General features: G+C 37.0%; 1 protein-coding gene across 9 annotated transcripts in view; it reads right to left on the bottom strand.

Annotated features, from left to right (window-relative positions):
- Positions 1 to 26,671, bottom strand: part of LOC113042654 (microtubule-associated protein 4) — a 56,137-nt gene that overhangs the window by 11,352 nt on the left and 18,114 nt on the right. For 6 of the 9 annotated variants that reach the window (XM_026201638.1, XM_026201639.1, XM_026201642.1 and 3 more), the window contains 8 exons: positions 26,191 to 26,271; positions 24,780 to 24,866; positions 22,537 to 22,728; positions 18,673 to 19,878; positions 5,815 to 6,515; positions 4,564 to 4,803; positions 3,867 to 3,987; positions 3,720 to 3,779 (listed from right to left, as the gene is read on the bottom strand). In XM_026201638.1, coding sequence (XP_026057423.1) covers positions 3,720 to 3,779; positions 3,867 to 3,987; positions 4,564 to 4,803; positions 5,815 to 6,515; positions 18,673 to 19,878; positions 22,537 to 22,728; positions 24,780 to 24,866; positions 26,191 to 26,271 — 2,688 coding nt within the window. Of the gene's footprint in view, positions 1 to 3,719; positions 3,780 to 3,866; positions 3,988 to 4,563; positions 4,804 to 5,814; positions 6,516 to 8,764; positions 10,561 to 18,672; positions 19,879 to 22,536; positions 22,729 to 24,779; positions 24,867 to 26,190; positions 26,272 to 26,671 lie in introns of those variants that run through there. The other 3 variants (XM_026201644.1, XM_026201646.1, XM_026201645.1) reach the window with 3 other exon arrangements.

Raw genomic sequence — 26,671 nt, 5'->3', positions numbered from 1 at the left:
TAATGTCAACATGAATCATTAGCATATTGCTCGGGCACTTGTCCGTCTTTCTGCATTGGTCTCAATGAACATGCAAATTCATTCTTTGCCACTAGGTGTCACTTCTGAAGCGGTAAAAATAGCGGTTTCCGCTGTAACACAAAGCAGCACTGCGTTCACAAACACTTCTTTATCAGGCATTAGACGCATAATGAAAATAAGAACTAATCAGACCAATCACAGCAGATTAGCATCATGCAAAGGAATGTTTTTTCTAAGAACGAATCTTTTGGGAGTAGTTGAGCAAAATAAAAGCATATTTTAAGACAACAAAAGTGTTTTTTTGTGTTGTTAGGGACTCCCAAACCAAAACATGAACCTTTCAGAACCCATAATATGAACACTTTAAAATAATCCATGGGACATCAGTGGAGAGTTTGGAGAGCATCACATACTTAAAGTATGAAACGCATGCATATGTTGTTTATGTTTAGATCAAAGCGTAAACAATGTAAACGGCGTATCCCCATGGCACAGCTGACACGGAGATCCTTGCTGTCTATGAGAGAGCTGTTGCTAGAAACATGCTAACAACATGCTAGTCGCATGCTAATCATGCTATCAACATGCTAGTCGCATGCTAATCATGCTATAAACATGTTAACAACATGCTAGCAACATGTTAATCATGCTAGAAACATGCTAGCAACATGCTAACAACATGTTAATCATGCTATCAACATGCTAGTCGCATGCTAATCATGCTAGAAAAATGCTAGCATCATGCTAATCATGCTAGCAACATGCCAGTCACATGCTAGAAACATGCTAGCAACATGCTAATAATGCTAAAATCATGCTAGTCGCATGCTAGTCATGCTAGAAACATGCTAGCAACATGCTAATCATGTTAGACACATGCTAGCGACATGCTAGCAAACATTCTAATCATGCTAGAAACATGCTAGCAACATAATATGTTGTTTATGTTTAGATCAAAGTGTAAACAATGTAAACGGCGTATCTGCATGGCTCAGCTGACACAGAGATCCTTGCTGTCTATGAGAGAGCTGTTGGATTTCATCAGAAATATCTTTATGTTCTGAAGATGAACAGATGTCTTATTGGTTTGGAACGCCATGAGGGCGAATGACAGGATTTAAATTTTTTGGGGTGAGCTATCCCTTTAACCCCTTACTAGTAACCCCCCTTTTTTGGCATGGAGACCGAAATTACATACCCAAAATAAAAAGGTTTCTGCTCATGATTCTTTCTAACTAGATACATAATCAACCTTTGTTCACAAAGCTGACACTTTAAAGTTTACTGTTCAGGAATCAGAATCACTCAGACTGTTATGATAATAGAGATATATAAGCTCAAACATAAAAACAAAAATAAAAATATTAAAAACATATGTTTTAAATGTATTTAAAAAAATGTTGATGTAGGAAATGAGTTTGAAAACACAGTGTAGCTAAGGCCACAAGTCTTCCAAGACTTCATAAAAATTTTTATAATCGAATCTGTAAAACTGTGAATTTTATGAAATATTTTCTAAGGCCATGTCATGTGTGTTTTTAGAGAAGGCTAATCAGATTGATTTATGGCCCTTGTCATCTCTGTAAGATCTCACATGTAAACTCTCCTGTGCTCTTTGTGTATGATTCACTGTTAAAAACTGCCCGAATCATGATTGTATTGTTCTCGCCAAACGGTTCTTTCACACCTCCGCCAAGTATGACACATTATCCACATTATTCTTTTATCATTATTCTTTTGTTTTTATTCCACCTTTATTAGCCTTGATTGTGGTTTTTCAGGCTTTACAAAGCAACAAAGCAGCGATCTCACTTCAGTCTCTCTTTGCATTTAGCCCTTATTTATCAAAAGTCTTACTATAAAAATACAACAAAACATTTTCTTACGACCTTACGTGAATTATTGAGACAAAAATGCATTATGAAGAAGAAAAGCACCTGCTATTAGTAGCATTGGTGCTAACGTTAGCATCAAGCTACATCTGACAATTTATGAAATTATTAGTACACTTTTACTCAAAACTCACTTTAAACCCCGATCGAGTGTTTATAATAACTTCCTTTAGCGATCAGGGGTGGAATTTGGTCGTTTACTGTTGTAAAAATATGTTATTTGTAGCCTTTTTCATCGCTGCACAAGTTAGCATTTCCGATGTACATTTTCGATTTTTTTTATAAAAACGCCCCAGATCTCAAGAAATTCTCATACCAAGCTTTACCATCGTAATCGCGGGTTTATTATTCGGATATTTCGTGTGTACAGAGGTGTTTCAGTGTTGTTTTGGCCAGATAACTACCAGGAAGTGTGCAGGAAGCATGTGACACGATGTGGCGGTGTCCATATATGACACTGTAAGATTGACGTTTGAAAGACCCAATCAGAGTCTGAGTCACACACCGCACGAGCTGTGACTACTGCACGCACACAGAGATCGCTGGGAGAGGCTGTTTATCATCTGATCGCGTAAATCCGTGGAAAATGAATAGAAATGACGATTCTGTCTGAAGAAATATGAAGTAAACATCAGTAAATATATCCATATATCTCCGCAGATATGCATCTTTGGTCTGTAAATCGTTATTGACGCTGTTCAGTGAGTCTATGTGAACACAAATAAACCGCTCTTGACGTGACTGAATATGAGGGAGTTGTGAATTTCTATTCAAAATGTGGCATAATACGGATTTATTATTTTGCACTCCTGACATAAATCACTAAATATCTGTCACTGCAACAATGTTTTATCAAAATATTGGTCAAATATCGAAGCTTGAGTCTTTAAACTTTCCATTGATGCACAGTTTGTCCAGATGAAGTAAGACAGTGATGTTTAATGTGCTGTGAAAGTGAAACAATAATAAACTGGGGCCGTCAGCGATGTTTGCACGCAAAGGGGTTAAGGGAAATACGTGCCGAAACCTTTAGAAACAGTGTGTGTTTGAGTGATATCTGAATGTTCAGTTCGTAGCACAAAACCCTCTTTATGTGTCAGATTAAAATAATCTCTCTGCTCCGCTGCGTTCGGTTCAAAGCTCTGGATTCGGTCGAGCAGCCGAGCTCCGTGTGGGAGATTATCCCAAACTCATTCCTGCTGCGCAATTCACTTCTGGATTTAAATGTGTTTGTCAGAGCAGCATCTCTAAAAATATCTTTTACGTCTTGCTATTAAGTCACTACACTGAATCGACATAACACCACCATTCAAAAGTCTGGAATAATTAGGATTTTTATAGTTTTAGAAGTTTTATGCACTCCAAAGTTGTGCTCATAAAAAACAGCAATATTGTGAAATCTAACCTTTAAATATTTGAATATATTTTCAAATGTACTTTATTCCTGTGATGCAAAACTGAATTTCCAGCAACCATCAATAAACTGAAAAATATTTATTTTGAATCAAATAAACAATAATAATAATAATAATAATAATTTTTGTAATTGTCAAAGTTCTTAGCAATGCATATAACCAAAAATTACATTTTTATGTATTTACGGTAGGAAATTTACAAAATATCTTCATGGAACATGATCTGTACTTAATATCCTAGTGATTTTTGGCATAAAAGGAAAATCTTAATGTATTGTTGGCTATTGCTACAAATATACCCCCCAGAGACTGATGCTCGAGGGTCACATGTATAATATACATTAATTTCCTTCAACATGTAGTGTTAGAAGTGATTTGGTGTTTGTTGTACCTGTAGTTTTCAGTGTGCTTGGTTTCTTTTCATCTCCTGGTTTGCTCTCAGTCTTTGCAACTAAACACAAAATCAGAAATGCATGATGTGAATATTGATAAACCAGCTCAGATGCAGTGTCTCCTCTTTAAATGCATCATGTCTGACCGGGGCGTCGTGCGACAGGAGCGCTGGCGGCGGGGCGTGCTGCGCTCGCAGGTTTGTCTGCAGCGGGTCGAGCCGGAGCCACAGCAGTCTTTGGCACAGACGGCCGTTTCTCTGTGACCGTCTGTCGGAGGAGAAAACTCAAGGTCAATTAGGGTCTCTCTGTAGTAAAAACACATCATAATCAAAAATCTAATTGCATTTCGTGTTTGTTATTGTTAATCTAATCCCTGATCGCACATATTAACCTTCATTTAATGTCAATAGTTAAACACTGACTTTAGTCAGAAGTGTAGTTCAACAGATGGCCACTAGAGGGAAGACTTGTGTCAGACTTGGGAAAAAAGTTCATTAGTTCTGACTAATAACTGAAATGATGAAAATTCAGCTTTGATAAAAGAAATAAATTATATTTTAACATACATTTACAAAGAAAACTGATATTTTAAATTGCAATACTATTTCACAATTTTACTGATTTTACTGATTTTTTAAAAATCAAATACATGCAGCATTGTTGACCTCTTGCACCGTGGAGTAGTTTAAACAACAGTAAAGCTTTAAAACACGTGCTGATGTGGTCAAGCATGGACAGCACACACAAACAGAGCATCCACACGGAGATGAGCGCCGGATGGAGTCGCTTCCACCTCTGGAAGAGGATTGGGACGTGGTCTTCAGCTGACGGATGGGGACTCACCTTGGGCTTGACCTCTCTGGTGACTGTGCTGGACGCAGTGGAGGGTCGTGTGGGTGCTGTGGAGGGCCGTTTGGTGCCAGCGGCTGGGGCAGGAGCTTTGGGCACTGGGGCTTTTTGTCTGAGGGGGGCGGGTGCACTGGTGGTTGAGGTAGGGGTGGAGCGCTTGGGCGGGGCTGTAGCGCTGGAGGCGGAGCTCGGCCGGGGCTTGGCGGAGCTAAGTTTGGTTGCACCGGCGACAGGCTGCATGGATGGACAGCAAACCCAACAGATGGACGGCAAACGATGAACAAAAAACAGAATATGGACAAATGATAACGGCAGCGACATGAGCAGAGCAGGCCAATAAAAGCACAAGATCAGATCCAGTCCAAATTATAATTTACTCTGATTATAAGATGGTCATGTAGGGATGGGAACCGGGAGTCGTTTCCTGATTTAAGTTCCTGGATGCTAATAAACTCATTTCTGAGCCACTAAAGAACAAAAATTAAAATTTATCTTAGTTTTAGTTAATAAAAAAAAAAAAAAAAAATGGTTGTTGAAAAAGCTTTAACAAAATATAAATAATAGGTAGCCTTTGCAACCATGTGTAATAAGAATTAATTTATTTATTGTTTATATATAAGGATTAAAATGACTAACTTGAAAAACACAAATAAAGAGTGATATAAAAAAATAACATGACAGTAAAAAAATAACTTAAAAAAATAATAATTATTAAATTAATATATGCATATTTATGTGTGTGTGTGATATATATATATATATATATATATATAAAATATAGTACAAAAATAAAACTTTTGACTCACAATCTTCAACCCTAAATAAATGACTAATTGGAAATAAGTAAAAATTAAAACTGAACTTATATAAATTTTTTTTTTTTTTATATATATATATATATATATATATATATATATATATATAAACAAATAAAATGACAAAACATAAAATTACTACAAATTAAAAAAATATAAATAGAACAGCGAATTGAATACATCAAATAAACCATATTAGCACATAATTCTGAATGCACCGTAAGTCGCTTTGGATAAAAGAATCTGCTAAATGCATGAATTTAATGTAATTTTTAGTTCATAATAAAATGGTGTTAGTTTTAGGTTCTCGATTCCCAACCCTACATTAGTGCTAAATGAGTTTTGGGATGGATATGCTTCAAGAACAGAATCAAACTCATTAGCAGAAGCAGAAGCTCAATGGAGGACGAAGAGACACGTCTTCACTAACCTTGCTCTTCTTCTCAGGACTCGTCAGGTCTTTTCCAGGAGCACCGTTGCTCACCGCAGACTTGGGTTTAGCAGCTGCTTTTTTGGCTTTCTCGTCCTTCTCAGCTTTGGCAGGTTTCTTGTCAGCCGGCTCGGTCTTTTCTGTTTTCTGTTCTACTTTCTCCTTTTCGGTCTCGTCTTGTCCGGTCTTCTGTTCTGCTTTCTCCTTCTCCACTTCCTTCGCCGGTTCTTCTTTGTTCTTCTGTTCATCTACTTTCAGATCGGATTTGTTCTCCTCGACTTTCGTTTCCTCTTTGTTCTTCTCTACTTTCACTTCTTTTTCAGTCTTCAGCTCGATCGTTTCCACCGGCTCCATCTTCTCTTTCTCCATCTTTGGAGAGGAATCGATCTTTGCTGCAGTCTCGATTTTATCGGTGATCTTATCAGCCTTTTCGGTCTCATCTTTAGTATCTTTCTCAACCTTCACTGGCGTTTCTACTTTGTGTGCTATTTCATCCTTGTCCTCCTCCTCTGATTTAGCCACATCCACGTCTTTGATTTTGTCTTCGGTGTTTTCTCCTTTGGTTGTGTGGACCGTTTGGTCTTTCTCCTCCACCGTTTCCATTTTCTGATCTTTGTCCGTCTTGGTGACAACATTAAAGTCATCGAACTTCTGGACGGTGTTTATTTTGTTCACCTCCGGCTTGTTCTTCTCAGAGTTTTCTGGTAGGAAGAAACAAGTTGAAAAATCAGATTAATATATAAAAAAGTTGTCACGGCCAAGAAGTTTCAATGGTTTAGTCAAAGCCAAACCAAAGACAAAAGACAAACCAAGTCACAAACTCTCTGATCACTTCACATTCAATGGCAGATCCATTACAAAGACTGTTCGTCTCTTTGAGATGAAGGACAAAAGCTAAAGCTGCAGACTAAGAAAACCATTCACCATTAAATGCTATAATCTGAACATCAGTCTGATAATATTTTTCTTATGCATATGGGAGCTGAGATACTGCATCCTGTATTAAAACCAAATCTGTCATCACGCAGTGTGGATTTCAGCTATTTGTAAGAAATATCTACGCATTGAGTCGACTTCAAACTCTTGCACTGAGCAGGTGCATGTATGATAACATCGACAGGAGTTTCACAGCGACATATAAAAGCAGATGAGAAACTGTGAGAAAATACAGAACAGCACCTGCTCAAAATGAAGAAAATCAGTCTAGAAATGTGAAGACGCCTGCAAAACAGACGGATAGTAGCCTGACGGGACTGTGCTTTGAGAAGCAACCTCAAGAAAGAAAGACGGAGAAAATACCTGGAGTTTTCGTTTGTCCTTTGATAAACCAAATCCGTCTGGGATTGTAGATTACATATTTTTCACAATGCTTCTCATTTACTCTGATGTTTCTGAAGAGGATGACTGACGCAAAGTGTCTCAAATTCAATTTCATTATGGAGTTAGATCTTTTTCTTGTCAGCTTTTTGGATAATAAAACAATCGGGAGTTCAAGTACTGCTGTCGTCTTTGTTAAATACTAAAAAAATAACTGTAGAAGCAAGACTTGTCATGCATGCAGATCACATGATTGTTGGTAACGCCCAACTCCAGACTCTAAATCAACCCCAAATATTATAAGAAATCAGCCTGCATTGGTGTGCAACAAACATCAATCCGTGACTCATCATCATTAGCACTAATCCAGACTTTATATCATCTGCACCAGCGTTTCCATTTATCAAAACCATTGCACCAGTGATTTTATCTGTCGTTTGCTTCCCCTTGAGGCAGGAAACATGTTTCAATCAGACATTCGCTTCAAAGCATTTTCACAATCTCTCAACCAGACATCTGAGGGATTAAACTAGATTATTTAACACACCCCTCCAAGTGAATTACTATTTCAACAAAAAACTAAACTCGTAGGTGTTGACCGTTGTAGGGTGCACCGTGACATTTCTGGAGCTCTACACATCATTAGAAATGCGGTGCAGGTTGATGAGAGTTTCTGACCTGGATTTGCTGGGGGGCAGGTTTTACTCTAGGAAATCAGGACAGAAATGACTTCTGATGGGTAATGAGCATGCGTTGGCAGTGGCGTGATAGTGGCGTACACACAGAACAGAGACACTACATAAATCAGCTACTTCTGACAGCGCTACCGTCAGAAAGACGCAGTCTGGACTCATGTCTCATCATACAGACTCGATGAACCCAATTATATGCATGAACCTTTTTTGCATTAAAGCACAACAGGTTCTTCATACATTTTTACCCAAAATAACCATTTTTTACTAGAGAGAAGAATGTTAAAGGTGCATCAAAGAAGCTTTATTTTTAACACTATAAATAAAATGTAAAAATATATATTTTAGGTATTGTTCATTAAAGGTTTTTTGAGAAACCCAAAATAAATCTTACGTGGCTTCAATGCTAAAAAAAAAAAAAACCAAGCCTTTTAAAAGCCTTTTTTTTAAAGAATGAATGAAATACATCAGCACATAATTTCCAAACCTTAATTTCCTTGTTCTTATGAAAAATTATGCAATGCTTCTTTCAAGGTCTCATCATATTATCTCAATAAATCCAATTTCACACACATATATGTTCTTAAAAATAAATGTTCCTAACTGGCATCCATGGTACCATGAATAATCTTTACCATCAATGCATAAAAGCTGTTTTAGACTGGAAAAATGTTCCATTCAGTTCCAAAACAAGCTTTTTTTCCCCCATGCATGTTGATAGTTCTGAATGGAACCATGGATGCCAATAAAGAACCATTATTTTTAAAAGTGCAAGAAAAAAACTCTTCGAATCTTCAATGGCATCAATGCAGAAACCATTGAAAGACGCTTTCCAAACCTTAATATCTTTGTTTCTAAGAATGATTATGCACATCGCTCACCAATAAAACCCGGTCTGTATCCTACAGCTCAAAATTGACTCTTGCTTTGCCATCACCTACCCTCAAACGCCTCAGCAATCGTGTCGATTTTGTCTCCAGCGTTGTTGCACGTCCCATTAAGGGCACGTGGAGTCACCGGCACGGGCAGAACGACTCCTTGGTCCTTGTCGATGAATGGTCCCTCCAGCAGGTCGTCCACGGGCGAGAGGAGAAAGCCGCTTTGGTCTTTGCGTGTAGGGAAAGGGGGCAAGTGTAGTTCGATATCGTTCCGTAGGTCGCTGCGAGTGGATGATAGTGTTGGTGGCGGGGTTGGAGGTTGATCGTCAGCTACGGTTAGAGAGCGTTTCATAGCCCCTGCATGCTGGCGACGAGGTCCTCCGATAGGAGACGGCAACTTGTCAAGAACGTCTCCACCGGGATACTTATCCGGGAGCTCGAGACTGGCAGGTACGGAAAGGTGCGAACACTCGGACATCGCTCGCCTCATCGCCTTCCTCTGTTGCTCGGCTCTTCCCATTAAGCAAGGCGCAAGTTCTTCCTCTTCTTCGCTTTCATACGACGAGCCTTCAGCCTTCGTCCGCTTGTCTTTGCTCTCCATGGTGCTATCGTTGTCTACGCCAATGACACAGTAGTTTGGAGGGGTCGGTGAGGTCGGTGTCCTGAGACTCTGTTCCAGAAGCAATCCGGAGAACGGAGTCGGATTTGAGGGATCGAGAGGCGAAAGAACTTCTTTGTGACCCGCAGGTGATTCCAGAAGCATCATGTCATTGTTGTCCGCAGTGCAAGCCGAGAATCTTCCGGGAGACGCAGCCGACGGAGACGAGGACGAGAAGCTTTCCGGACTGTCTCCGGTGCTGCCGAAAGACACGCTTGTAGGAACGGCTCCTCGTCCGGAGACGCCGAGCTCAGAAGGAGACTCGTAGAAGCATAGCTTGTCTTCATCCGTCATCCCCGCTCCCCGAAGGACACCTCCGAAACTCGGCGGTGCCCCGAGGTCGCCGTGCTGCCAGTCCCATCCCGGAGGGGCGGCTGATGTGGACACGTTTGGGACTTTACATAGCTCACTGTATTCTGAGAACGGAGACGCCGGTTGTTGGTTCGAGAGAGAGGACATGCTTCTGTTCCCCGGTCTCTGCTTCTGGTTTGGGTGTTTTTGGGTCTTAGTCCTTTTCCTGTGTTGGAGTGTAAGGGTCTCGTAACCTCACAAGCCAACCTTTTCTGCTGCTTCTACACCCAACAGCAGACTAAGCAGCAGAGAGATCTGGCTGGAAGCGTCTCTCTCTCTCTCTCTCTCTCTCTCTCTCTCTATCACATGCCTCGTAAAGTGGCTGTTGATTCGCTGCTCCCTCCAAAACCAGCTCCCTCCTTCCTCTCTGCCTCTCTCGTTTTCTCCACGTTGTCCTCTCTGCATCCATCTTTTCTTCCTCTCCTCTCTCTGATAGTGACACACTACTATCATCCCTGAGGCTACATGCATGCAGAATGAGGAAGGGCTTAATGAGCATTCATTTGCACACACAGTTTCAGAGAGTGTGCACATCTATCGTAGTCTTGTTGGGTAACATAATCAGTCTGGAAATTTCCAGACATACAGACTATATCAGGTTTAGATCATCGGAGGCACAGATTTGCATATAGACGATAAGCCTAAACAACGAGATTATTGTTTTCCTCTTACATGCAGTTTTTAATCTTGTCCTTGTTGATTTATACTGTTAATGTCTCTAAATACGTGACGTTCAAATCTGAATGAATTATTGTTTTTTGTTGTTGCATTTCCATGCCTGTGCATGACTCATCAGAAAGACAACATCATTCCTCACTGTCAGAAATAAATGCACATTCAACAGACGAAAAATTATGCTACTTTATTAACTCCCCATTCTCATCCCATCTCTTTAACCAACCAAAAGCTGTTGCAATGTTATGCTTGCTTTATTAAGACACTGTTAGAAGAATCCCTGGATTCTCTCAAACAGAAACTATTTCCGTCATGTATTTATCTCACTGACTTCATGTCTGTGTGGCTCTCTGAGCGCCAGTCCACTGAACGCGTCAAATCAATCCCGCGTCCCCATGTGAGTGTGTCCAGGCCGTCAGGGACAGAGACACCGTAGGGATGATCTCATCTGACCCCAGTCTGAAACCCACCGGCTCTGTTACACAAGCACAACTGAAAGACGCCTGTCTGGTATATAACAGGACGATTCGGCACTGTGTGTTAAATCTGCCATCAATTATGAACGGAAAGAACCACTTGCATCCCACTTTAAAATCTAAAAGAAACAAATAAAAAAAAAAGGGTTTTCATAGTGACATGAATATAAAAAAAAGTCAAGATATTCAGAATTTGAGTTGCAGAAAACAGACTTTTTTTTAATGCATTAAAAATTTCACTGAAGCAAAAATGACCTCAAATATTACAAGTTATTTTTGCTGTTGCATTGTGTATTTGACAGTGAGAGAATGTTGCGTCACAAATTAATTGTTATTATTTAATATTTAAGAAATAAAATACAAATAAATAAAGGAAAGTCTTCTAAAAATGACTTTAAACCACATAAATGTGTATTTGAACAGTTGGAAAACAAATGGGGATGGAGACAAAAAAAAAAAAAAAAAATGAATAATAATAATAATAATAGTAATAGTAATAATAATAAAAAAAATATATATATATAAAATATATATATATATATATATATATATATATATATATATAGTAAATTCCCAAATGGACCCAAACCAATATTTTAATATTTTAATTAATTATTAATAAATAAAGTTTTTAAAATAACATGCTAACCGATTAAACAGAGAATGTATTTAGATTTTTTGTTTTCTGAACAAAAATAATATCTAAACAGATCTGAGTTTGATGTAATAAATAAAATGTCTGAAAAAATAAAATGTAAACAGCTTTTTGTTAGACGTGATGAGTGAATGAATAAACAAGTAAACAAATAAAGTAAATAAGTCAAGTTAATAAATAAATAAATGTATTGCTCAAGTAAAAAATATAACAGATTTTCCTTGAATAAATGAGTGAGTGAATGAATGTTCATCAAGTCGGCACATTTATAAAACAAAAATATTAAATAAATAAATTAATTGATTGAATACTAATCCAATCTTTTTCTGATAAGATTTGAGAAGTATTGAATCAATCGAAACAGATTTGAGACGGTCGTTTCAAATAAATAAATAGAAGTAAACTAAATAAATAAAACATTTGCTGCCAGCTTGAACAAAGTCATCAAACAGAAACGAGTGCCAGCAGCGTCCAGTGCCAACACACATCCTGACCTACATGTACAGTACGTACAGTCTCATGACCTACATGTTGGGTTGTGTAGCATAAGGCTCGAAGCGACTTACTGATGACAAACGCCAAACACAGATTCGAACGGACAGCAGAACCACAAATAAAGTTTGCTGAAGCATGCAGACTTTAATTACACCACAAGATATTCTTCTAGTGATGTTAGGAATGAGATCCTGAAGCATGAGCAGAACCAGGGATATATATAAAGAGGAGTTGGAGGTTTAGTGCAGCGGCTGAACACATTCATCAATGTCAGAACAGAAACACACAGGTGGTCCAAAAGAGAGGAAGCTGCGAGAACATAAAGCCAACAACCGTCTACCCAGATGCTATTTTAAGCACATCACCCCTCCTCCTAAGAGCTAACATCGTTTCCTTGGTACCCCTGCATCCTTAGGTCTCCCGAGCAACTGCCTCCCGTCGCCATGGCAACAGGAGCATCGTCTCCTAAAGGACGCCGGTGTCCAGAAATACAGCGCGAGTGAGTGAGGTCAAGCAATGTTGAGTGGGATTATGGGAAAGGCCAGAAGACCAGTGTTATTTTACCATCACTGATATACTATAAGAGTTTTTGTTAATATTTTTGAATTTGTTTTTCAAACCATTTTACTGTTTTCATTGTAATTTTTGATCAAGTTTTAGTGTTTTCGTTGTTTTCGTTGTTGTTTGTTTGTTATTTTTATTCATTATAGTTTAGTAAGTGTAAATATTTTGTTATAGTTATTTTATTACTTAAAAATAAACTTAACGAAAATGGCTAAATATTTTTTTTAATAATCATTGTTATACTGTTATATATTGTTAATATTTCTGTTAATATTTTGAAGATTTATTGCAGTTTTATTTTTTGTTGTGTGTTTTTGTTGTTTTTATTCATTTTAGTTTTATAAATGTCTAAAGTAATTAAGGTTTTAAACTTAACGAAAATGCCAAAATGTTTTTTTTTTTTTTAAGAATCCCTGATATACTATTATATATCGTTAACAATTATTTTATATATTTATTTTGAAGATTTTATTTGCACCTTTTATTTTTTATGGCAATTTTAGTTAAAGTTTTAGTGTTCTCATTTTGTTGTAATTTCTATTAAATAACTGTATTCAATATTTTGAATTAGATTTTTTTCATTATTATATAAACATTTTGTTCAGTCATTTTTATTATTTAAAGCTTTATTTTTCATTTTAAATGTGTTTTTAAAATTAATTACTTTTTATTTTAGTATTTTAATGCAGACTGAATGAAAATGAGAAGCGATGACTTGCCAACTAAACTTTAAATATAATTTTTAATTTAATTTAGTTTACTAATTCTTTAGATTAGGTTCAACTTTATTGTCATTATGCAGAGTACAAGTACACAGCTAATGAAATGCACTTAGCATCTAATCAGAAGTGCAAGAATATAGTGTTTTATATACATATAAGTGCGATACAAGCTGTGATATACAGAATGTACAGTGGAGTTGCTATATACACAGTATTGAGCAGAGTATATACAGAATATAAATAGGAATGCAATGAAGGATTAAATACACATTATGAACAGCAGCAAAAAATACAGTTGGATGAGTGTGCAATAGTATTGTTAAACAATGCATTCAATGCAAAATAACAGTAGTGCAATGCAATGATATTAGTGCCGTAAGCACTTCAGCAGTTCCCCGATCCACTACCGCTGTGCCAATCTAACCATTCTCTGAGTCTGAGACAGAAATAGGCTCTTCTAGTTCAGTCAGATCAATTCTGTCACCAGCTCTGACACTCACAGGGCTTTACAATCAGCAAACACACATTAGGAGAGCTGCTCTTTCTCTGTCTCTGCCAGCCGTGATGATGAAGCTAACCTCACACCGCGTGATGAATGCTCAGATCTTCAATAGTTCGTCTGAAGGGGAGACAGATCAATTCAGCTGCAGTCTTTTACACAACATTTTTCAGCATCAACTGAAGCATCGCTCAACCTGAGCTGTCGAATCGTTCAATGCTGCTATTTATATTCTGCAAAGAAACATCAGTACGCATCAATCACTATTACTACTGTACAACATAGTGTGCTGCCTACCTAGGGACCATTTAAATGCACATGAAATATGCCAAAGAGGTGATTTACTGCTCGAGAAACATTTCTGGTTATTATCAATGTTGAAAACAGTTGTGCTGCACAATAATTTTGTGGAAACTGATGCATTTTTATTTTTTAGTTCAAAGTTCAAGAGAACAGCATTTATTTGTAATGGAAATCTATTCGATGCATTCAATACCAAAAAAAAAAAGTGCACGTTTAAAAAAGTTAAATCTTATAAAAAAAACATTTTAAACAATATAGATGCTAAAAATGCACTGGATTGAAGCTTAAAAAGAAGATCAACTCTATTCTATCAACACAATACATGTTTCTGCAAGTAATTTCAACAGAAATAAAGGAGAAAATGAACAAATCACTGCATAAACATGTCAGACTAAAAGGAGTTCAGAGCTGCTGAGATGTTTAATGTGAGCTGGGAATACGTTTTTATTTTTTTCTGTTTAAATCTTAATCGGTGCATCGATGAGCAGACGCTAATTATTCTGCTGATCGCAGCCTGTTCGCTTTTCTCCAACCGCCTACTGAAGCAACTGTTGAAGAAACCGTCCCCGGGCTGCCTCATTTACATATCTCCATAATTAAGGTACATTTGTGAAATTACATATGAATCTTAGAAGTGATGCTGAGCACACTACAACATCTTATGACAAAAAGCCACACTTATGGCCACTTTCTCAGCATGTGCCCTTGTTACCATGGAAACATCAGCATCTTTTCAGTTGCCGTGGAAACCGCATCCTCCATGGACGCAGTCTGTGTTTACAACAGTCGATGCGTTGACCTTTACGCCTCCGTCACTCTGCTGCTCTCAGACGCTGATTTGTTTTATCAGGACCTTTGACCCTCTGACTCCATCTGAATCCATTATTAAATGCCGTTATTAAAAACGTACTATTTTGTTTTTATCAAGGATGCATTAAATTGATCAAAATTGACATTAAAGACTTTTACAATGTTCAGAGATTTTAATTCAAAGCAAAACTGTGTTCACCATTGATAATAATCAGAAATGTTTGAGCAGTAAATCATCACATTATTCTGATTTCTGAAGATCATGTGACACTGAAGACTGGAGGAATGATGCTGAAAATACAGCGGAGCATCACAGAAATAGAAAATTCAAATAAATGCAACCTTGGTGGACAAGAGACACTTCTTTCACCCTAAGCTTTTGAATGTTACAAATATGTAGACGTGCTTCAATTAATTCAATTTGGTTCAGGTCTGCAATGATCCACCAGTACAGTTCAGCAGCGATACTCCTGCGAGTCACAAAAATGATGCAGTGAAAAATATTCTGTCCTTCACCGCAATCGCACTGCATCACAACACCAACAACATCCAAAAAAAGACATGTGCTGGAGACCCGGGAGCTTTCACACTGCATCTCTGTCAAACATCGACTCGAGAAGGTGTTTTCTGCCAGGAGGCTGGTCTTTCCCCGTCTTCACCCCGTGGAGGATCTCAGCAGGGTTTACTTACGTAAGATCCTCCCTGTTGAATCCTGCACTGACACTCACAACCTCAGGAAACCTCAGGAAACACACACCTAGCATCTGCTTCCAGACACTAGCACTCAAATCTACTGGCCTGTTTCAGTGCTTTTACTATGTGAAACACACACAACCTTGCATTACAAACACACTAACCAACTACCAAATTTAACAATACTGAATGTTTTTCCATTGCATTCCAACTCTAATGCAATATTGAATATTTGCCACACTTGGAGCATTTTCCTCTCTTTTAGTGTAGGATACAAAAAAATTGCACATTAAAAGAGAAGAATGTTGCAGTAAACACTAAATGGATGTCCATTTCTAAATTACCAACTGGACAAAAAAATAAAATAATTAAAAATCATGAAAGCAATGCAACAGAAGTACACTTTATGATGCATAAGACTTCTGTATGATGCATATGCACATACGAAATAAAACAAAACACTTTAAACCTCAAGCATTGGGTAAATGAAAATAAACCGAACGCCTCACTTGAGAGTTATCTGAGAGCAAGCTGTATGTGAACAGCAATTCAATGTGCTGTAATCAGGTCAGTGTGAGTAAAGTCAAGGCATTTGAAGCCCATTATAATAAAGAAATAAGTGTCACAATCAAATAGGATAACACACAATAGCATTGCTCCATAATACCAGTTTAAAACCCCCAAAACTAGCATCAAAAACACCAGAATCACAGAGAAACAACGAACCTCAAGTGTTTTCCCATCAGAAGCATCTGAGCTGAGTCACTGAGCTTCTGTATGTGTGTTAACACTCCTCCGTTCATAACAACACATGCTACTCAAAGTCACAATCAATGTCTCTGGCCATCAGCAGCGGCTCGCAGACTCACAAGAGCACAAGCGCACAACAGACATCACGACACAAAACAATCAGCGCCATTCAGAGATGCTCACTGGATGTACTCACTCAGAAATCTTACTCTGAAAAATCCCCCGAAAGAACATTAAAGATGTGCGTCCAAGCACATGGATGGATGGATGGATGGATAATATTATTTGGAATAAAGTAAAATACAAATATTCACTGAAAAACAAATTAAATATGTAACTGAAATAAACTTTAAGTAATAAAATTAAAGCTATTTAGGAATGTTTAATAAATAACTAATATGACAAATGCACAAAATTACTAAAATTTTAACTAAAATTAGTAATTCATAATACAATGATCACAAGAAATATGATGCATATGATGTATACTTTAAATGTATTTTCTAGAACTGCTGAAAATTCTGTTTAATCACTGAATTACTCAAACATTTACCGTGGTAACAAACACCAAAATTGAGTATTACTGCATGCAACACAACATGGATCAATAGAATTCACTCTAAAGTGATATTTGACACTGAGCTCACACGGTTTCCTTATTTTCTTCTCATGAGCTCATAGTATCACACACACACACACACACACACACACACTTTACGGTACACTGTCATTAATTTGCATGTTGGGAAGTCTGACACCGAACGCTGATGTTCTGTCTCCTGGAGTGTATAAGTAGCTCCCTCAGTGACAGAGTCCCTCCCCACTGGAGAAAGAGCCGAAAATTACAAAGAACTAAAAGAGACAGCTGTGTCAGACACGCTCAAACACACACACACACACACACACACACTATCTATAATAATGGCGCTACACACAGAATCTAAAACCAGAAGTCAGCCATTCTCAGATACTACAGTGTTACTAGCTTACATTGTGCTAACGCTATTACATGAAGCGCATTTGCAGCCCAATTTACTTCCACAATGTCAAAGTGAAGCACACTTTTTTGATTTTAAACAAATGTGAAGTGCCAATAGGAACTGAATAGCGTCAGAAAAGTACTCAAAGTAAACAAAGTCGATTGTTTTATTTCACGTTGGGTTCAATAGCTTGAAACTAAACATCCTGCCATGTTATGATGCAGTTTTACAGATGGCACTCGTGAAACTAGTTTACAATTAACTTGAACGGAAATGCTTTACTGGAAACAAGCTAGTAGATTGTTTATAGAGCTACAAGGACTTTCTATATTCACTTAATTTGGACTTAAGACTAGTCAACATTTGAAGTGGATCACAACCTTTCATCATAGTTTTCATTGTCCCAAAACCTAAAACCAAAATGCGTTCTTGTCTTGGGACAACTTTCATGAACTTTTTTTGCTCTGCTGTAGTTAATTTCCATTGCAAAGTACTTTGAAGAGGCATTCAGACTCTGACAATGATTATAATCACTGCATGTCGCCAACTGCACCCACCAGCATTTCACAATCTGCTCTCTTATTGGTTCAAACTGCCTCAAATCGCCAACTTTCACAATCAAATAATGACCTTTAGGCGCTCTGAAGTAGTCATGAGACTACTACAGCAATAAATGATATGTAGGAAGTATTCATAAAGTATAGGAAGTTACACAAATGCAATCCCAATAGACATCATAAAGAGAAAGCAATAACAAAATAAATACTGACTTACCTAATTGGTGTGTTGCAACAGATGATGTCGGGGAACATGGAGGAGAAAAAAGAAAGAAAAAAATATCACTTTCAACTCTAGTGTACTTCGTATACATTCATAAAGTGATAAGGGTGATTCATATTCACTCTAAAAGTGCTAGAAGAGAAATACGAAGGGGTGGTGGGAAACCGAGAGAAGAAGATTGTCACTGTTAGGTGTCACCAGTGCTAGTATAAGAAACTAAATCAAAACAGCAGAGATGCAAAATTGCGAGGGAACAACAACGCCTCGTCGACAAACTGCAAACCAAAGCGTTTGGATTAGTAGAGTACACCCTGGATCACAAAGTTAAAGGGGAGGGGAAGGGGGAGTCTTGCTGGTTTACACAGTTGTTGATTCATTGTGGAAGAAATACCCAATTAAAACCAAGCCAGCTCGCTTTGAGCGAACCCTGACCATTGCTTCCAGCTGATACGTGTTGTGTTAGTCATTGCGGTGCACAGTTTAAATCACTCAAGCTCAGGCTTGGAATCCACTCAGCCATGCATTACGTGGATCTACTTTCCCAAACGTCCACAACAAACCTTCCAAAGTGAAGATCGCTCCTGCTTTGAGCTCCCGAGGTTCTGCAAAACTAGGGAAGAACGGTGGAGCGGCCGGATTTAGTCCGGAATTCTGGGGAGATGGCAACTTCGCTTCAGGGGAGGTTGGACTCTTTGATGAGGATGAGCCGGGCTTCTTGCCTTGTTTGGATTTGGGTTCCTTTGGGACTTTGCTCTTGGGCGAAGGCAGAGGTGCAGGAACCGGGGTCTCAAAGGCAACGCCTTCAAGATCAAAGGGTTGACTGTGGTTATTAAGAGACCACGCAGGTCCAGATGGAGAAAATGGCGGTGCCGAGATCAGTGCTTCCATTGGGGGTACAAAACAAGTGCTTCCAGGGGTGGACGCCTGGGGGTCCTTTAATGCTGAATCTTGGGTGGTGTAGGTTTGATCTTGTCCAAAGATTGCTTCCTCAAAGGTCGCACCAGGAGAGACGAACGGCTGAGTGTCGCTGAGATTGCAAGCAAGAGAATCTTGTGTTTCCATGAGGATATCTTGGAATCCAGATGACATGGACAAGGGGTGCTGGGGGGATAAATCGGGGGCTCGTCCGGGAGACTTCGGAGAGGGCATTGCAGGTTCAAGATGTGTTGAGGATGGAGGGGAAGTGGCCGTGAGGGATAGAAGATCTTGGGTAAGAGACATAGGAATGAGATTCTCATCGGTGAAGTCTTCAGGAAGCGACACAAGTCCGCTGTCAACGGGTGATTGGGAGAAATCAGTTGCGAAATCCTGTGGCATGCAAGCCGAAGCAGGGACAAAGGGCTCTGCATGGATCGCCCATTCCTCGGGAATCTTCTTACGGCTTTTTGGCTTCTTGACTCTCCCACCAAAGTGACCGCCATCTTCCCACCCTCCGTCTCGGTCCCGTTCCTTGCGTGGGGATTGCTGGTGGGGGCTGTCAGATAAAGCACTTTCGCCCTGCACGTCCGTGGGGAAGTCATACACCTCGTCCCTGGGCCTCCGCTTTTTCTTCTTCTTCTCCTTCTTACGGTCAGATCCTTCACCTTCCCTTTCCTCTGCATCTCCTGCCCCGCTATCTCTCGGGGACCACTGAGGGTCGGCCGTGACATGTGGGCTGCTCTCTACTAAAGGACCGGCATGGCGACTGATAACGGTGGAAACGCTGGGCGTGAAGGGCAGGTCAGATGAAATGCCGGCCTCATCGGACCAGCGGTCACCAAAGACACCTCGTATGCAAAGAAGAATTGAAATTAGAGCAGCACTAACTCCCTTTTATGCTCTCTTACAGATATCCTAACTTATCAATCACCATATTTGATAAATCTTACAATCAAAATCAAACAATTGTGAACATATTTTAAGATGCTAACCAATGTGTGCATGTAGCACCAAATAGAGCACAGTAAAAGCATGCATTATTATTATTATTTAGTTTTAGAAATGGATAGTTGCAGCCTTGGATGCTCATTGGGCGATATTTCAATTATACTGCAATACACAATATAGTAAAATCTATTACATGAAACATCATGTAAAGGTTTAATTTCTATAACGAAGCAGTTAATTTAGAGATATGCTTGACAAGATATTAGATATAAGGTTAAATGACATAAACCGTAACTGAAGAACAATCTTGAAGCATGTAAACGGTACTAAAACAAACTTTCATGAAATGAAAAAAAAATCCATTCTTTATAGGTACGTGATCTAATTTTTCATTAAAAGTGAACAAGAGTAATCTACTACTTCTTAAATATTAGACTTCAATAGAATGAATCTGGATGTATTTTGGTTTACTGTACAAGTAGATTTTTTTTTTAAGTCAAAAGTCGACAAATGGACAAAACAGACCTTTCAAGACAGACTATGAAAACAAGTCTTATTAATGAAAAAAAGTTATTGTCTCTTTTACATTTCTGGAGAAGATTTGCATGAAACAGACTGGGCAACTGAGGTCAAGCATAATTCATTTGTGTACAAGGTCCAGTCTGCTCTATCCGAGGTAACGAGCAGATGATTTGTGGGGATTGTATTTGCACACTAACAAAGTAATGCAGGATGATTTTTCGTATAATAAATGGCAAGCCTGACTGACCCACATATCTTTGTCCTAGAACAGGAAATGCTCCCAACTTTGACAAACGCTGTGGCGAGGTTCTTTTTTAAGTTACGATCAAAAGTTCAAGTAACATTAATAGCACTTTCATTCAGAGTTACCTGGTATTTAAAAATATTCTTGAAACTAGCACAAACACTTTATTTTTACATTGTTTGCTGAACATTTTTTATGAAACATTTTCGTTGGATATATAACTTTTTTTAAATGTTACTTGTTTAAAAATGTTCATGGAGCATTTAAAAGTTACATTTTCATTATGTTTGCAAAACCTTAAAACTAGTGCTGTCAAATAGCTTTTTGTTACATAATATATGTGTGCATTGTGTATATTTATTATGTATATAAATGCACACACATGCATCATATATTTTGAAAACTTTTACTTGTGTATGTACATGTATATATTTATAGTCAAATTTATAAGTCAAACGAATAATCATGATTAATCGCATCCAAAATAAAAGTTTTTGTTTGCATAATATGTGTGTGCTGTGTGTGTATATATATATATATATATATATATATATATATATATATATATATATACACACACACAGACATACACAGACATACACATACAATATATATTCTGAAAATATTTACATGTCTATATTTATATAATTTATATATATATATATATATATATATATATTAATATACAAACGTAACATGTTTTTTCTTAAATATACACACGCATGGCATAATATAAATTATATGAATATAAATGTATATATGTAAATATTTTCAGAATATATACTGTATGTGTATGTCTTTATATACATAATAAATATACACAGCACACACACACACACACATATTATGCAAAAACTTATTTTGGATGCGATTAATCGCGATTAATCGTTTGACAGCACTAATATATAGTCATATAATTTATATCACATAAATATATAAACGTAACATTTTTCTTAAATGTATACATGAATGTGTGTGTATTCATATGCATAACAAATATACACAATATACACACATGCATTTATATTATGTAAACTAAAACTTATTTGGGATGCGATTAATCGCGATTAATCATTTGTCTGCATTTTTTTTTTTTTTAAGTTTGCATTACCAAAATACATTTTTAAAACATAATGTTTTAAACATGCAGATATCATAACTGAAATTAAACATTAGCAAAATGGTCTTAGAATATTTCTGTTAGCTGGGATAGTCTGTAACATGAAGTGCGTTGTTTCTGACAATCTGTCCTGATATGACACGCTCAGACGGATCTGTGCTCTTCAGAACGATGGGGGGGGAACCTGTGAGAGTGCAATGCATTATGGGACACACTCCATCTGTGACTGTTACCCACAAAAAAAAGAAAGTCTTGTCATCATTTACTCACCGTTAGGTTGTTCCAAACCTGTACACATTCTTTTTTGGTCTATTGAACACAAAAAATATATATATATTTCGAATGATACTGCTAACCCCATACAGCTGTGGAGCCCTAAAGGCCCCTGGGATACCAGAGTGGATAGATTTGACTAGTTTGGACAACTAATAACGTAACTCAGTCTAGCACTCATTATAATGCCCCCCAGCGGACATCCTAAGCTTTAATTACTGATAGATTAGATATTTGCTCCACAGGGGCTCCTGTAGGAATCCCATAATCCCTGATACAAAACACATGGGAAGTACACGAGCGAAAGCACTACGTATTAAGGAGATGAACAGTATTAGAAGAGAATTATATGCAATAAGACTTTACTGCTTTATAGAAGGATAAATCCTGGTTCTGTACCTGCAGATGTGTCCCGTGGGCTCTTGGGTGTCGTGGCTCCCAGGGGTTCAGCTGGTATTTTGGGGGGTTCGGTGGCCTGAGCAGCTGGACTCATAGGTTTCTCATGCACTTCGGTCAAACCAGACGGTCTTTCCGTCTGGAAAGGAGCAGCACCTGTGATCACCTCCGAATTTACACTGGGCTCAGACAAACCTATGAGTCCAAAGACATTCGTAGAGAAGTCAAACACATGACATTTACTTTATTAAACCAAGTGTTTGTGACTGTTCAAGATCATTTTTTAGACTGAATCATTAAAATAACAATGCATTATTATTATTATTATTTTTATTATAAATAACACCTCTGGTGCTACTACTTCTATTAAATTCGTATAATTATTATTAGTGGTAGTACTAGGATTCACAATACTAACATTACATTTATTAATGTTTATTAAAATGATAAATACAAAAATAAGATTCTACAAAGTATCAAAGGTGTTTAATACAGTTAATAAATATGCTAATAATATTAGTTATAATAATTATTATTAAGTATTAGTATTACAATGGTTAATTTATAACATTAATATTATTTGTTAAAATTATTTAAAATTATTTATGAAGTATTAATAAATAAATAACTGAAGATTTCACTGTATTAAGCACATAACATTAATTAAATAGTAATAAACACTTGGCAGCCTACTTAACAAATATGCAAGAAGCCTCTACTTAATTGTCGTTAAGAAACAATCTAACAATGCAAAATAAAATATTTAATAGTCAAAAAAAAAAAAAAAACTTAAGTCTTTAAGTAAAACGTGTTTTGTGAAATACGATCTCGTCAGCTGAGATGCTTCTATGATAGATGCATGAAATATGAAGATTGCACACATGCATGTTTCTGTTTGGCAGAAAGCGAGCGAGTCTGTAACAGGTGCTGCATCTGAGCCGAATTCTGATGTGAGCGTGACTCATCACCTCCCAAGAGCCCCTTCAAACCAGCGCCATCCTCAGCCATTGTCTTCCCTGAGAGAAACACGCCTGTTCATTACCCTGCTAATGAATTCATCATTACTAGCATTACTACTAATGCGGCCCATTAGAGTGCAGAATAAAAGCTCTGGGTTACATCAAATCAAATCTTTATTCATCAGCACACGACCAGAGAGATGCTGGGGTTCTTCTCTGTTGACTTTCTACGAGATGTTACCACAGACTTAAACCTTCCCCGACATCGATAACTAACATCTCTACTGTAGATAGACGTGTGTCGCATTTAAAACAGGAATCACAGGAGGAGAAGATGTGGGATCTGCATTAAATTAAATCAGTTTAATTGCATTATAATAATGATTTTATCTATATACTCCCCAAAATTAAATGACTAAAGATGCAGTCAAAATTACTGTGTAATTATATATATATATATATATATATATATATATATATATATATATATATATATATATATATATATATATATATATTTTATTTTATTTTTAATTTAAATTATACACTGTTATTGTAATATATTAAACTGTGATATTTTATATTATATATTTCGCAGTATTTCATATTTAAATGTATTCATGTATTTTCCCCTCCATATGATTTTTTTATTTTATTACAAAAGTCAAATAAAGTTAATTAAATTCAGTTTGAAATAACTAAAATTCTCTCACGCACACCAAGGTTTAATTTATTTGACAAAAAATACAATAGAAACCGATACAGAAATAATATTTCAATTTCAAATCACTGATTTTTATTTGAATATAAAGCATTCATGGATCATATTATATATATATGGTAGCAGTAGTATTTTTATATTAATGAATTATTAATAAAAATTGCTAATAATAATAATTATTAGTGATACTTTTTATAAAATATTTAATTAACGATTTTAATTTAATTTTGAATTTTGATTCTACAGTATTGAATAAATTATTAATACTTATTAATAATAATAATAATTATTAGCAATAATTAGCTTTAATACAGTTGTTGGATATATTATTGATTATTATGATCAACAATTTATTATACAATTTGTTTTTTTATAAAATATAAAATGCCATGCATTTATATAATACTAATAATAATAATAATAACAATAAAATATTTGATCATTACTGCAAACATTACTGCCAAAACGATCAAAATTAAGTTTGAAATTAAATATATCTTGCATTGCACACTATAAAGTGATGTGGAGTGATGTCAGAGATCAGGTGATGTGGGTTCAGAGGTCACCTGTGAAGGCTGCGATCGGGCTGCTGTCCATCATCTGCGGAGCGCTGGACTGTGAGCTCCACTGATCAGGAAAACCAGACGCTGAGTCTAGAGAGAGAGAGAGACGATCAACAACAGAGCAGAGCGTGCGCTGCATTTCAATCAGAAGTGACCGGTGTTTTCTGAGAGGCTTTACTGAGACCAAACAAGCAGCCGGTTATTACGAGTCAAAGAAACAAACGGATGGAAATGTTCACTTGACATTTAATCAAAGAAACAATCAGTCAGTGTTTGAGCTCCTGTGATTCACCTGCTGGACCAGAAACACAGAGCATCCTAGTTTCAGAATATAACTGGAGGAAGAGACCGTCTCCGTCTGTTCACTGTTAATCTGACGCATATTGTGCACTAAACCGGAAAACTTGTTCTCCATCTGGCTAATGCTGGCTGACTTTACACAACTTCTGTGACTAACAACAAAGTCATAATAAAGATGCAACAAAACACTTCTGAGGAGAACTTCAGGCCGGATTTACAGGAGACTTTATTCACTTAGACACTTTTATCCAATGCATTCATCCTAAAGGAAGAGCTCAGAGCTTTATATCATCAAATCCTTGAAAGATGCCTCGAGTTTAGTTTTTCGGCTTTTACATTTATGCATTTAGCAGACGCTTTTATCCAAAGCGACTTACAGTGCATTCAGGCTATACACACACACACACACACACACACACACACACATATATATATATATATATATATATATATATATATATATATATATAAATCTCTTAACAGCAGATTAAACTAGAAATACAATAGCAAAAAAAAAAAAACTATTTTGAGTTGTTTAAGTAACATGTTTTATTATGTTAATTAACCAACAAATCTAAAACTAAACATTAAAGAAAGAAAAAATATTTTAAAAAGATAACACAACAACAGTACATTAATTATACTAAATTATACTTTATCTATCTCTATATATAGTTAAAATAAAATAAAAATAATAATATAAAACATGCATATTTTATATATATATATATATATTTTTTTTTTTTTTTTTTTTCTAATTATAAATTTAATAATATTAATATTATTATTAATATTAATAATATTAATAATATTATTAATATTTAATAATTATACAAAAAAAATTAAATATAAAGCATGCATTAAAAGACAAAAATATAAAACAGTGTTTAGAAATAAATTTGAATCTGATTGCATCTCTATTTTCTTCAGCTGTAGGTTTTTCTAGTGTTGTCTGTTATTGCCACTGAATCTATTTCAGAAGAAAAGCCTGCATCTAAACGACATCAACACAAAGCAAACTGTGTCTAAGTGGCCAGTTCTTGACTACAATCATCTGCATCGTGGACTCGATCTTATATTGGTAAAGCTTTATTTCCTACACCGATAAACTCACCTGAGAGTAAGTGTGTCCCAAACGTCTGCTGCTCGCTCTGAAGAGACGTCTCTTTCTGTGGCATCAGTGGATTCACGGCACCTGTAACACAGACATCAAATCATCTTTCCGTTCTGATGACAGACTATGATCCATGCCTTCAACACATCACACACACCGCACGCTATCCCCATGCACACTAGAGTTAACACACAGTTAAAGTGCAGAGACGTGTCTGTGTCTGGCACGATGTGAACTCATGATCCCTCTGTGTGGGGAACCTCCAGACTCGATCCTGATCCTCCCACAAACCCCTCCGGCGGATCCTCAGACGAGCGGCTGACGCTGAAACGACCCGACAGGACCGAAGCCGAAGTGGAGCAGTGTTTGGACCGGTCCTGGGGGTCAGAGACGGGTTCAGCTCGGTCTAGACTCAAGGCCAATCTCACCCACAGACAGGACAAGCCTCGGTAACAGTGCCAAATAAACCAGCCAATGCATC

Source organism: Carassius auratus, chromosome 24 (genome assembly GCF_003368295.1).
Source record: "Carassius auratus strain Wakin chromosome 24, ASM336829v1, whole genome shotgun sequence".
Taxonomy (NCBI): Eukaryota; Metazoa; Chordata; class Actinopteri; order Cypriniformes; family Cyprinidae; genus Carassius; species Carassius auratus.
The sequence above is the reverse complement of the archived record's forward strand: the minus strand, read 5'-3'. Positions and strand labels throughout refer to the sequence as shown.